At 57.5% G+C, this 13748-nt stretch overlaps 1 protein-coding gene across 3 annotated transcripts in view; it reads left to right on the top strand.

Annotated features, from left to right (window-relative positions):
• The window catches only part of LOC100229886 (uncharacterized protein C15orf39 homolog), a 35841-nt gene extending 27422 nt beyond the window's left edge, over positions 1–8419 (top strand). For 2 of the 3 annotated variants that reach the window (XM_072933811.1, XM_072933812.1), the window contains 3 exons: positions 3256–6288; positions 6663–6697; positions 6897–8419. In XM_072933811.1, the coding sequence (XP_072789912.1) occupies positions 3303–6288; positions 6663–6697 (3021 nt within the window). In that variant the 5' untranslated portion in view covers positions 3256–3302 and the 3' untranslated portion in view covers positions 6897–8419. Of the gene's footprint in view, positions 1–3255; positions 6289–6662; positions 6698–6892 lie in introns of all 3 variants that reach the window. The other variant, XM_072933813.1, reaches the window with a different exon arrangement.
• The last annotated feature ends 5329 nt before the right edge of the window (positions 8420–13748 follow it).

The following is a 13748-nucleotide window of genomic DNA, read 5'->3' as shown; positions in this document are numbered from 1 at the left end:
GGGGAAGAAGCCAAGCATTCCTACCTGGATACAATCTGAGACTTTTCAACACTACAGGCAGCCTTTTCCACTGGATTCCCAGAGGAAGACCAGACTCGTCTACTTCACCACTTGATCTTCAGAGGAAAACTACACCCTTCTAAAGGATCACTGCTTCAACAGAACCACACCTGTCACTTGAGGAAGACTGCAGCCACCACTTAGTCGGACTGCAAACAACACCCTGACCCCAGGGTGTCAAGTCAAATTCTGACTCTGTCAGTGGTTTTTTTTTTTTTTGTGCTACTGCATTTTACTTTAATTTTCCTATTAAATTGTAGGAATTTTTAAAATTTATACATAACAGTGAAGAACTGTTATTTCTATTCTCATATCTTTGCCTGAGGGCCCATTCAATTCTAAACTGTAACAATTTGGAGGGAGGGGTTTACATTTTCCATTTCAAGGGAGGCTCCTGCCTTCATTAGCAGACACTTGTCTTTCAAACCAAGACAGAATCAGCTGACAAAGCAATACTATCTGATTCAGTCCCAATTTTAGCACATGCATTAATTAATTTAAGGATGGATTTTCTTTTGGTAACAAATCTATAGGCCTTTTTGCAGTCCTCATTTGCACTATCCCATGCCAATTTTCAATTAATTGATTTCTTGCATCATTATTCATTACTTGCTCTTCCATGGCATCTGTAAGAGATGGTCCAAAGATCCCTCATCTGCCTCATGAGCACCATCAAGAATGCAGATTGAAGCCCCCGCTAAGGACTGAGACCCTTAAAATTCTAACACAGGGGCACTGGCCTGACTGAAGCGGGATGTCTGCCCAGTGCTACCTGCAAATGTGCTCGCTGGACCAAGACTGCTTTCCCATGGGAACCAGTCCTGAAACAATGGGTCCTGCTCACTGCTGGGACTGGTTTGTCCTGTTCAGAACTGGACTGTCTGTACGTGTTCTCAATGGACTTATTCTCCACTGTCCTGTACCTGTTCCCTCCACATACCTTCCTGTTCCCCCGCCCTGGCAGAAGACTATAAAAGACCCCTGAGTTTACCAGAGAGTTTGAGATTCTCCCTGATGTGACAAGACAGACCTATTGGCTGGCTGGATGATGAGGATTTTGTGTCTCTGTTGGTAGCTCTTACCCCCTCCCACCTCTTTCTCTCTCTCTCTCTCTCTCTCTCTCTCTCTCTCTCTCTCTCTATCTTTTATCTCCTTTCCTATCCTTCTATCACATTTGCTGTGGGCACTCTATAAAAGGTTAATTTGTTTTGATTAATACTGAAATCCCTTGCTGTGTGTCTTTTGCACTCTGAGATTGGTAAAACAAACCATCACAACCCCTGCTTGTACTAGCAGATTGTGACAGCATTTTGTGTCCTCTCTATGAATTGCATGTATGGTTCCTTGGGGCCCTGTTTGATCATGGAATACCTCTGGGTTGGTGCTGACATGTCTGCAACCTTCAGCAGGGCTTGTATCCCTAAGTGTTTTGCCTGTACTAATATTCAAGGATGTAGGCGTGCCTGTAACTAAAGATTGTCAACAGGGGGCAGTCCCATAAGCTGAGAAACCCCAGCCCCAAAGGGTGGATCTTGCTGCAGTACCTCTAAATTGCGCTGCCCTTGATCCTCTGCATATCGCTGCCAGGTGGACTCAAACATCATCCATTGAACTGGGGGACAAAGCAACTTCACTGTCTGTTTAATATCTGAAGGTGTCATCTCATTGGCAGTAAGAAACACTAACATCCTTGCTACTGCCAGAGACCACAGTGTGTGTTTGGTGGCTGGCTGGCACAGTTCAGAGAGGACCTGTCATTTAGGGAAACATACGTGTCAGGTGTCAGGTGTCAGCACCAATCATCCCACCAGTAGGCTGTGAGACACACGATGGCAGTGGGGGCATGGGCACAGATATCTTTTCTGCACCTTTAAGATCCCCATCCGCAATGGCAGTCGGCTTTACCTGCCCCCAGAAGCTGACCAGATCGTAGGCAGAGATGGTGACCGATACCGGCAGTGTGGCAGAGGCGTTCTCTCACGGGTTGGCAAGAGTATGAGAGTTTGGTTTCCCTCCGTTAGGATGTTGTGAGCTTAATAATGAAAAGCATCCCTTGGACTTCTGGAGCCCTGGCTGTGTATGTGGCAGGGTACCATGTCCCGTGGTCCTGGGCACCAGCAACCTCCCACCAGAGCTTCGGCACCGGGTGCCGCTTCACTTCTGGGCTCTGCTCGCGCCGTTGGTGGGTTTGCCGAGCGGTGTCTGGGCTGCAGCCGCAGGCAGGGGTGTGCCGAGTGCGTTACCGGCGATATGGAGCGCGGAGCACAGCGATGGCCCCAGTGCCATGACGCGGGCGGGCTTGCGTGCAGCACAAACGTGTCTGTTGCCGGTGGCAGAGAAAAGTCTGATGGCATGGCAGGACAGTGCCACAGGGACAGGGTACTCTGGTAACAGCCGCTCTCCTGTTGGTTTCTTGCACTTCCTTTCTGCCCGCACTCCTGAAGTGGCACTCACTCCTCTGCCAGATTCTCCCTGCTCTCCATCCTTACGGGATGATCCGCTGGGCAGTGCCCACAGCACGTCAGCAGTGGCTTCTGAGCTTTGCTTGGCTTTTATCTGTTTTAAACTGTGCAATACCAAACACCAGGTTGCTTAAAGGTGTCCTAGGTTATAATATTGGGGTTTATTCCATTAGTACCTGGAGCTGCAATTCCTTTTTCTTCCCTTATCTCGTGACTCAGAGATAAGTCCCTCCAGGAGGACCTATTCTTTTAGCCACATGTCTGATAAGATCACAGCATTCTATTGTGAGATGCCACACCCAGAGGGAAAGAGCCAAATGATGTCCCTCCAGGAGGACCCATTCTTTTAGCCACTTAACTGATAAAATCACAGCATTGTATTGTGAGATGCTCCGCCCAGAGGGAGGAGCCAAACGATGCCATCAAGTATATAAGCCGGGTTGTGCAGACAGCAAGCAGATCCTCTCTTCCAAGAGGAACAGCTGAGACATTCTCTTCACTGGACCTCCAGAGGGAAACTACATCAGTCTACAGGACCACTGCTTGGACAGAACCGCTGCCCTAGCCAGCAAGTGTCAGGTTGTATCTCAAACTCTGTCAGTTGTTCTTCTTTTGTGCTATTCTATATATTTAGTTCTTTGTTCCCTTTTTCCTAGTAAATTGTATTTCTGGCTTAGAGCTTCTAACTGGTTTTGCTCTTCAAACCAGGACACTTATTCTCTCTCTTTTCCAGGAAGGCGAGCTCAGCTCTCCTGTGGGGACACCGACACCAACCTATAAATGGCCTCAAAACGGTACTCACAGCCTGCAGACCCTGTGATTCTCAAGAAGCTGCCTCGTCTGGAGCCTGCCACCGGCTTCCTGCCCCGGCAAATCCCAGGCACATGCAGCCCGGTGCCCCACCTTGGCTCTGAGAGCCATTTCAGCTACACGGGCTCCTACTTTGCCTGCCCACTGCAGAGCCCCAAGGGCCCCGAGCAGCCCCCAGCTGGCTGGAGCCCCACGCCCGCCTACCTGCACTACGGCCCCGGTGCCCTGAGCCAGCCCGTGCCAGCTGAGGGGCCACTGCAGAACTTCCTGCTGTGCCCACCAGAGAGCCTTGACACCAGGCTGCACCCCCTGGACAGCTGGAAGAGCACAAAGAGCCTGGTAAGCCAGGACCAGCTGAGGGCCAAAAAGAAGCTGGACAGTCCCAGGTTCCCCTTGGCAGTGAAGAAGCCGGTGGTGGTGAAGAAGGCAGTTTCTCTAGCAGTCCCCAAGCCAGTGTACGGTGCCCCTGCCTCTTTCTTGGCTCCCAGGATGGCTCTGCTACTCGGGAAACAAGCAGAGAGCCTGCAGCAGCAACCAGGGCAGGTAAACTGGGCCCTGCCCCCGGCCACCCACCCTCTGCACCCCAGCGAGCCCCACAGGAGCGATCCCTGCACCAACCACAGCCTCCTGCTGCTGCCCTCCAGCCTGGCCCTGCCTTCCAGGGAGCAGCTGAGCTCCCCCACTGCCTTACCCCAGTACTGTGTCACCTTTGATAAGCACGGGCCACCCCCCAGCACCCTGTTCCTGGAAGCAAGTTATCCTTCTGACCAGAGTCAGAAGAAGATGCCAGAGGTCCCCTGGCCCAAGCTCCAGCTGCCTGACAGCAGCCAAGTGATGCAGGAGAGGTCAGCAATGTGCTACCCATCCCACCCATACCTGCTGTCACCCCACAGAGCTGGCCCCCTCTGCCACCCCCCAGCTCCCACTGCGGGGGAGCCCAGTGCCTTACCCAGCTTTGGCTACGTGGCAAGCAGGGAGCCCTTTCCCAGCACCTACCTCAAGCCCCAAGATCCCAGCAGTTATTTTCCCAGCCCCTTGGAGCCCCATGTGCCAAGGACAGTGGGTGCCAGGCTGGGGGCGGCGCTGAGGGATGCTGAGCCAGGCAGGGATGCCGAGCTGCCCAGGAACACCGGGTACCCAGGGTTTGCCGTCAGCCTGGGCGATGCATCCACGTTCCACGCCTCCTTTCCCGGCACGGAACCGGGCTGTGAGCAGCACGGGGCAGACAGTCCGCAGTGGCGAGCAGCACCGAGGCACAGCAGCGCTTTCCAGCCTGTCTGCACCCCAGAGAGGCTTTCTGGGGGCTCCGGTGGGCTGGCTGAGACATTTCCCGAGAGAGGAGGGAGCTGGGAGAAACCCAGGCAAAGGGAGGAGGAGCACCTGTACCAAGGGAGGAGAAACAGCAGCCCGGCCCCTCAGGACACCCCCCATGGGGGACCAGGGGAAGGAAATGCCTGCAAGGTCAAGGATGCAGCCAAGGAGCTCATCCGCCCTTCTCTGGCTGTGACCCCTGTCAAAGGGCTGGAAGAGCTGAGGGACACCAAGGCTTTGTCATCCTCCCCACCAATGCCTGTGATCCACAATGTCTTCAGCCTGGCACCCTACCAGGAGTATCTGGAAAGGGCCAAAGTCACAGACCCCATTCTGTTCTGCAGGAAGCATCTGTGGGAGGACTCCTCACCCCAAAACACGGGTGGCAGCCAGGAGCCTGCTGCTGTCAGAGACGTCTCAGTGGTGTCCAGCCTGAGGTCAGGCAGTGATGCAGAGCAGAGCCAAGAGGAAAGTTGTTATGGGAGCATCCCTAAAAAGCCAAAGGCTGAGACCCAAGAGCTGGAGTCTCAGGAGGGCAGCCCTGACAGGGTGGGCACTGAGGAGCCATCCCCTAAGGAAATGGTGCTGGACCTTAGCTTCAAGAACAGACTTGTGGAAGCCGGTGACACCCAGTCACTCCCTGGCTTTGCAGAGGGGGCACTGGACCGAGAGGATAAGGAGGAGAAAGAGGCTACAGGAGGGAAGGTGGGGTCAGGAGAGGGTGCACAGCCCCGGGTGCCTGAGGCGGACTCTGGGGACAAGAGCAGCTTCCAGAGCTCAGCCAACTTCATGTTCCAGAAATACAAGCTGCTGCCCTCCCTCCCACCCAGCACTGAGCCCACCCAGCAGGATGGAAGCTCTCAAGCCCCCCAGCCCAGCCCCTGTAGCAGCACCCCCACACCAGCTCAACCAGCCTCCTCTCCATCCAGCACCCCTCTGTTCCCACAGTCTGGCCCCCAGCTCAACATCATCCTGGCCCCAAACCCTCCCCAGATCCGGGTTTCCAATGCCCCCTCCACTCCAGTGGAGGAGAAGGTGTTGGTGGTCCAGAAGGTTGGTGTTCTCCCCTCACAGACCCCCCCGGGGCAGTACTTCACCTCCCTGCACACCTTGCTCTGTGACACCATTTCAGGCTCAGTGTCTCGCTCCTCCCCGGAGCTCCTGCAGGAGTGGCTGAAGAAAGCTGAGCTGGCAGAAGGGCTGGGAGAGATGCCCAAATCCCTGCCCAGCCCCAAGAACGGCTCCAAGGCTCCCATTCCTCAGAAGCCCAGCAACGGCAAGGAGATCTGGCTGGCTTATCATGACGTGGGCAGGCTCCTCACTGACCTGCTCTCCCAGCTGAAGACCTTCATGTCTGCTTGCCCTTTCCCCCACGTCGTCCGGGCGGGAGCCATCTTCATCCCCATCCACGTGGTGAAGGAGAAGCTCTTCCCAACGCTGCCTGGGAGCTTAGTGGACCAAGTGCTGCAGAAGCACAAGGTGGAGCTGCGTCCCACCACCCTCTCGGAGGAGAGGCACCTGAGGGACCTGGAGCTGAAGAGCTGCACCTCCCGCATGCTGAAGCTCCTGGCGATCAAGTGGCTTCGTGAAATCTACCCTGACCTGCTCAACCTCCACTGGCACAACTCCATCCGGCAGCAGCTCGGTAGGTAGCCCGGCATCTCCTGGGGATGGGTCCCTGGGGTTCTCCCAGGGATGTTCCAGCTGCGCTTGACCTACAGGTGCTGCTGCTGCTGGGGAGCATGCAAAGGTGCCTCAGCATCCCTGTCCTACCGAGGGTTCTGCCCAGCTTTTCCTCTGTGGGCTGTGGAGGGGGCAAGTTTGAGCTGGAAGGGAGAAAACTCATCCTGGGGGTATTGAGGAGGTTTCAGACAGTTCCAGACCACTTCTGCCCATCCAAGGGCGCAGTGTCAGACCTGACACCCATGGCTGTCCCATCCAGCTGGTGACTTCACTGCTCTGTCCAGATAACCTTTTGTGTCTGCTCAAGGCCATTAACAGCAACTTTATTTCTTCCAGGTTTAAGCTCAGATTCTGGCCAGCCTTCCAAGTAGGTAACTCCTCTTCCACATGGGTTTGTAGGAATTGATGGGATTGTTTTGTTGTTTTGTGGAGGTGTGTGTGTGGATTTCATGTGATGATGAGCAGCTGGAGCTGGCTGGGGAGGCTCTGCTCCCTGGGCTGGGCTGGAGCAGGGAATATTCGGGATGTGAGGATCTGCCCTCCCTAACCACTCCTTCCTCTCCCAGGTAGCCCTGGCACGGAGGCACTGAAAACTGATGGCAAAGTGACAGCCATGGACAAATCAGGGGAAAGGAGGCTCCGAGGAATGTGCCAAGGGCAACAGCCAAACGGTGATGGGAATGGGAAGGTCCTGAGTCCCCAGAGCCATGGATGCTGAGACCACCAGCAGCCCTGCAGGCAGGTGCTCAGCTCCCACCTGCATCCGGCTCCTCCGGGATGCTGATACCTTGCTAGGGACCCTCTGGGGATGCTGCTCAGGTGGAGGACAGCTCAGTGGTGCTCCAGGGACACACAGAGGGATGCTGCTGGAGGGTTATCCAGGCCCGCACATGGGCTCGAGCCCCTCACAGCAGCTGGAGCTGCTTTTCTTTGAGTGGATCATCTTCCAGTGCATGCCCTGCCTTCATCCATGACTGCCCTGGTGAGCTGAGTGGGAATGGCTGGAGTTCCAGAGGAGCTGGAGCAAGAGGAGCATTGAAATGGCCACAGCACCGTCCCCAGCCTTGGAAAAAGGGACTGCAGGGATGACATCCCACCTCCTCCTCTCTGAATGCTTCCTCCTGCTTTATCCATGCCATTCCCAATAACCATCCCCTTCCTCTGGCATTTTCACCTTTATAGTGCCACAAAGACCTGGCACAGCAGCAAGGGCAAGGGAATGATGACTTCCATAGTCCCAAACTAAGTTTTTTATTATCATAAATGAAGACATTTTACAAATGTTCTGGATTTACCTTTATAAGGAGCTGCTGCCTTCAGGTCATGTGTTTTGGGTTCTTTTTTTCTTTAAATGCTGTATTTTATATGTGTCTTTTTATTTAAACTAAAAAGCTGCAAGAAAGATTTAAAGACTCTTAAAGAAAAGAAAACCAAATCGCTTTGCATCCCAGATCCTGCCCCAAAGGAGAACATGGGAGATGCACGTTTAGGGACCACCTTGGTGCCAGACCTTGGAAGGAGGGATCCTTTCATCCCAAAGGGTTACGGGCATGCCAGGAAGGATGTTGGCATCCCAGGACTAAGGGACAGCCCCTCGCCCTGGGGGCTGCAGCAGGGTACACAGCAGAGGCCTTAAAAACTCATTGCTCAGGTGTTCTTCAAGCTGCTGCAGGACATGGAGGAACAAAACAAGGGTTACTCAAGTTTCATTTCACTACAGGGGATATTTATTTTAAACTAAGAAGATGGGGTGGGGGGGGATGGGTAGAAAAGACCTTACCCAGACTGTACTTATTTTAGCCAAAAGGTGTGTGTCCTACTGGGGGTCTTCTGGGGGTGCCTTCCTGTTTTATTGTGGGCATGGGGTGGCTGTGGATGGGATAGGTAAGGGGTATGCTGCTCTTCTCCTCACTCCCCCCCACCACTCCGTGCTTGTGCACAGCCATTCAGAAAGCAGTGTTTGTAAATAATGTTGGTTTTGTACATATATATGGTTCCAGGAAAAAAAAGTTCCTTCCCTTTATTTAATTTTTTTGTAAGAATATGAAGAGTTGCCTCACCTGGTTTAAAAGAGTTTGGCTTGTTTCCAGACATGCCCTGCTTCTGTTTCTGTGTCCCAGTGTGGGCATAACGGGATCTCCCAGGGGTTGGAGGGTCCCCAAATCCTGATGCACTTGCCCTCTTCTGCCTGCAACAAGCCACGAGCGCTGTGCCCAGCCCCTCTGTCCCATCACTGCAGGCTGGATCCAGTGTCCAGGATGCCACCACAGGAGCACATCCCAGGCTCCACAAACTCCCCAGGTGACAGCCTGGGAAGAGGGTGCTGGTGGGTGTCTGAGCATCAGAAACTGGGCAGGAGAGTCTGGGGTGCTCAGGGATGCAGCCTGGGCTGAGCCAGTGGGGGCCCCTGAGTCCCTCCCCATCGTGAGCCTCCAGCAGGCACAGAATCTGCCTGATCCCAAAGGCCAAGTGCTGCAATCCATCTCTGTCACCCCAGGTAGGGGAGCCCAGCAGGTGAGCACTGCTATAACCGTGCAAGCAGGGAGTTTTGGGGAGCAGCAGCAGGGTTTGGGGATCATCCTGCCCAGAGGGACAGGCCCAGCCCCTCCTGCTGCTGCTGCTGCTGCTGAGTGCTGCATGAGGAACAGAGGGAAGCTGAGACCCTCCAGCTGCACCTGGGAGAGTGCAGAGGAGTTTGTGTGTTAATTGGGGACAGCTGGAATGGAGCCACATCCTCCCCCTGGGAATGCAGATAAAAGGCAGGGTCTGGCTGGGCCTTGGTGCTCTCTTCTGCAGGGGTGCTGCCAGGTGAGGGGTGCTGGTGGTCCTGGCCCTCCTTGGGGAGGTTTCTGTGGGCCAGGAGGGTGTTTGGGGCAGGGAATGAGGTCATGTCTGAGCCCAGGGCTGGTTCCATCCCTGTGCTGCCCTGGGAGCTTCCCAGGAGGTGCTGAGGCTTGGCACAGTTCCTTAGCGCTCTCTCTTGTCCCCCCTTTGGTCCCAGCTAGCTCCGTGAGGGGGGGGGGGGAGCGCTGGCAACTTCCGTGTTTTCCGGCGAACCCTCACGGGTATCTGTTGGTGCTGCGTGGGTTTGGGAGCGAGGCGAGTCCCGAGGCGAATAAAAGGAGAGAGACTTTTTCCCCTGCGGGCGATATCTCGGTTTATTACGGCCTGGTTCGGGAGGCAAAAACCGAGAAGCTGCTGCATGCTAAGTTAGAGTTTGCCTGTGCCGCCTGGCCGATTCGGGGGCGGGGCGGCGCGCTCCGAAGCTGGCCGCAATCCAAGAGAGGCTGCGTGCGGAGCCGCGGCGCTGCAGCCAGCACGTGCGGGAGCCGCGGCGACGGAGGCGGCGGCGGCGGTGAGGCTGCGGCAGCGATCGCAGGACAGTCCGAGACGGCCGCGATCGCCCGAGGCAGCGGCGGCGGTTGCGGCAGTCAGGGGCCGGGCGAGAGAGAGAGCCGCGGCAGCACGCAGGAATCAGGCGGGAGAAAAAGCCCGCGGCGGCACGCAGGAATCAGGCGGGAGGAAAAGCCCGCGGCGGCACGCAGGAATCAGGCGGGAGGAAAAGCCCGCGGCGGCACGCAGGAATCAGGCGGGAGAAAAAGCCCGCGGCGGCACGCAGGAATCAGGCGGGAGGAAAAGCCCGCGGGTCGGGCAGCAGCAGCGATCAGGGGCCAGGCGGGAGAAAAAGCACCGGGGCGTCCCCAACCCGTTCTAGAAGTGCTGGATAGGGGAAACCCGGGGCGGCCAATGAGGTAACGCCACGGGGGGACTAGGGATAGTGGGGTGCAGGGGTCTAATGGGAGATGGACAGATGGAAGGGTGCCAGGTCGTCTCTCGACCCCGCCGCGTGGCTGACAGATGGTCTGAGAGACGTAAACAGAGTGACTAAGGTAAACTGCGGGGGGAAATGGGAGAACCCGGGAGGTCGTTACAGATCGAGAGGGGATACATGGAATGACCTTATACATAATAGAACATATAATAACACAATTCCACAGCACAGGCTTTCCTGGGCTGGGAGGCTGCTGGGGAGCAGGAGGGGGTTTAATGAGGAGCTCTGGGGATGGGAAGCTTGGGAAGGGGCCAGGCCCTGGGATGTGGGAGCTGCAGAGCCCCACCCTAAATCTGCTGCTGTCCCTCTCCACAGCTGAGCTCTCGCCGTGGCCCTGCCAGGATGAGCCGAGGGGTTGGAGCACCGAGCCCCCCGGACGCTGCTGCTGCCCTGCGGGCAGGAACGATGCTCCGTGCTGAGAGGGAAGGGGCTGCGGGCACAGCCCCGTGTCCTGCTGCCCGCGGGGCTGTCCCTGCCCGCAGGCTGTGGTGCAGAGCCTTCCTGCTGCTGGCCGTGTGCGTGTGTGCCACTGCTGTCCCCTACGGCCTGGGCGCTCTGGCTGCTGTCACCTGGGGTCCCCCGGGCTCCTCGGCCTCCCAGCGAGGGGCGGGTGACAGTCTGGTGACAGCACGGGGGGACCTCCTCTCCTCGGGCTGCTTCCCGGGGCTCCCAGGAGTTGTGAGCCCTGGTGCAGGTGCTGGGGGATGGAGCCTGGGGACAGGGACTGCGGCTACACGGACACCTCGGAGCTCCCTGCAGCGGCAGCCTGGCCCTGGGGACAGGGAAGGGCTCAGGCCAGGCACAGCAGTGCCTGTCAGGCTGTCCCTCACACAGGGGCCTGGCAAAAGGGAGCCTGCTGCCTCAGCTTGGCTCTGCCAGCCCGAGGGTGTCCCCAGTCCTGGCTCCTGGCGCAGAGCAGGAGCAGGCTCACGCGGTGCCACACAGATGCCAGCAGTGACTTCAGCCGCTGGCCTGGAGCAGCGAGTGGGCAGAGCAGAGCCCCAGAGCCCACAGAGGGGGTCTGAGGCCACCTCCAGAGCTTGGAGTGAGGCGGCTGCTGGGGTCCCTGCCACCTCCCAGGTATGGCTGCAGCCTGCTTCCCTCCCCACAGCTGCTCCTGGCCCCTCTGCAGGAGCTGCAGTGACACAGGGGGCACCCAGCCAAGTGGTGCCGCTCCAAGGGGCAGCTGCAGGGTCTCAAGTCCCACCCGATGTCCCCACAGGGACACTGATGGGTGCTGGCTCCTGGAGCCCCAGCACAGCAGAGCAGGTGGTGGCCTCTGCTCTGCCCAGGCAAGGTGCACCCAGCTCGGCCGGGCTGAGCCCTGGCACGGTGGGGGTGCCCCCTGCCCTGACACCAGAGGGGCTCTGGGGCACTGCTGGCACTGCCCTGCCTGGGGCAGCTGCTCCCTCGGTGGGTGATCTGCTGGCCCAGGTTCCAGGAAATGGCTCTGGACTCCTGGGTGCTGTCCTGGCATCACTTCCTACCACTGCCACAGCTCCTGGTGCCCACAGTCAGCAGGGGCTGCCTCGTTCCCTGCCCACGGTGGAATCTGGGGCTCCTGCTGTCACCTCGGGGACACAGAGTGAGTGGCCTTCTTCCCCTGCACTGCCGATGTCCCCTAGAGCCTCCTCAGCACAGCCCAGGGCTCCCTGCACTGCAGGTCCCACCGTGCCTGGGATGAGCTCCACAGCCATCGGTGCCATCCCAGAGCTTGGACAGACGGCTGTGATGGAAGGATCCAGGCACAGCAAGCCCAGGACAGCATCCGTGGGCCCCGTTCCCACTTCAGCAGGACCTGCAGGGCCCAGCCCTGCCAGCCCAGGCTCTGTGCCTCCCCCCTGCTCCCCACAGCCAGCTCTGCAGCGTGGCTCTGAGCCTGGGCACCGCCCTGCCACCCGCAGCAGCGTGACATCTGCATCCTGCCCGCCGAATTCTCCTGGCGCTGGGCGTGTGGCCAGCTCCCTGCTCAGCTGCCAGACCCTGGCTGTGCCCACAGGAGTCACCCTCGATGCCCACGTCGTGTCCAGTCGCCCCAGCACTTCCCAGCGCTCCTCCGCAGCCAGGGAGCCTCTCCCTGCAGGCACCAGAGCGGCCTCCAGCCCGGCTGAGCTGCTGAGCAAGGGCAGAGCTGGCTCCCCAGGGATGGAACCCTACCAGAGCTTCCTGCAGGCAAATGTCCTCGAGTTCCTGTGAGTGTGGGGCTGCTGTGGGGCTGGGTTCTGAGGCAGCAGTGGCCTGAAGGAGCCACCCTGGCCCTAAGGGAGTCCTGTGTGGAAGAGCAACTGGTTACACGTAACTTTGACAGAGACTCTGTTCTCTTGGGAAAGGTGTATGCCAGAGGAATGGCTGCAGCCATAAACAGCACGTGTGAAGGATTGTTTTTCCTTTGCTCCCAGAAGGCTGGGAGGTGGATGTTGGAGTGAATGGCTGATAAGGGCAGCAACCTCTGCTCTAACCAATGCTTCTTGGTGTAGGCTGTTTTGGCTTTCCTCCTGGGTGCTCCTGAGACTTTCTTCAACCTTTCCCGTAGCAGATATATGTAAATCCTGGAGTGTGTGTAATAAGGATGGATCCTGCTGGAAGCAGCAGTGCTCTCTGTTTTTGTCCAAGCTGCTGCAGGTTTGGCTTGGAGGGAAGGGTCAGCCCAGGAAACTGCTCCAGGCAGATCATTGTGAGGGGCTACACTCCCTCACTGGTGTCATCATCCCAAGGGATCCCTGTCTGAGTTCCTGGATAAAAGCACCTGGAGAAAAAAGAGGCAGCAGGTGTGCTGCCCACTGTCTCCTCTCTCTGCCAGGAATGGCTCAGTGGTGGTGCGAGGGGAGGTTCTGTTCCGGGGGGATGCTCCTGCTCCCACCAGCTCCCACCTCATCCGGACAGGCGTCACAGAGGCCAGCAAGGGAAGGAGCATCTTCAGCTGGCAGCTGGAGCCCCAGTCTGTCCAGTCCGGTGGTGAGTCCTGAAGCTCTTCCCACAGCAGGGCTGCTGCCAAGCAGCCTCCTCGTGCCTCTCTCAAAGCCAAAACCCGCTCAGTTTGGGTTCCAGGCTTTTCCTTCCCTTGACATCCCTTCTCCTGGCCTGTGTAAAACCGGTGTGAGGGTTTCAAGTGTGGTGGAGTGCACATCTGGAGCATCTGGACATGTGTGGTCCAGAGCTTCTGCTCGGTTCCCTGGCCTCCCCTCTGAGGTTCCCCCCTGCCCCGGGCACGGGGTATAACTGACCCCCACTCGGTGCCCCTGCGTCTTGGGAGCACGCTTCTACAATAAACACGTGTTTGCACCCAAGCCCCGTGTCGCCAATTCATCTGTTCCCGCACTAGAATTGAGCCTCGCAGAGCCGAAGGGGAAAAGCGGCCACCGCTTCTCCCCCCCTCCTGCCGTGCTGCCCGCAGGCGCCCGCCAGGAGCTGATGTCGCACGGCAACAAATGGTAGCAGAAGATGGCTATTTCCATCGACTTGTGAAAGGGGGAGAGAGAAAGGAACTCTGCCACCGCAAGAGCTCTGCAGACGCTAAGAGGAGTGGATTTGCTGGGCGGAAAAGAAACCCGAAGCGCCGGGACCCTCTTCCGTCCTCACCAACGTGCTCT

Source organism: Taeniopygia guttata, chromosome 10 (genome assembly GCF_048771995.1).
Source record: "Taeniopygia guttata chromosome 10, bTaeGut7.mat, whole genome shotgun sequence".
Classification (NCBI taxonomy): Eukaryota; Metazoa; Chordata; class Aves; order Passeriformes; family Estrildidae; genus Taeniopygia; species Taeniopygia guttata.
The sequence above is the reverse complement of the archived record's forward strand: the minus strand, read 5'-3'. Positions and strand labels throughout refer to the sequence as shown.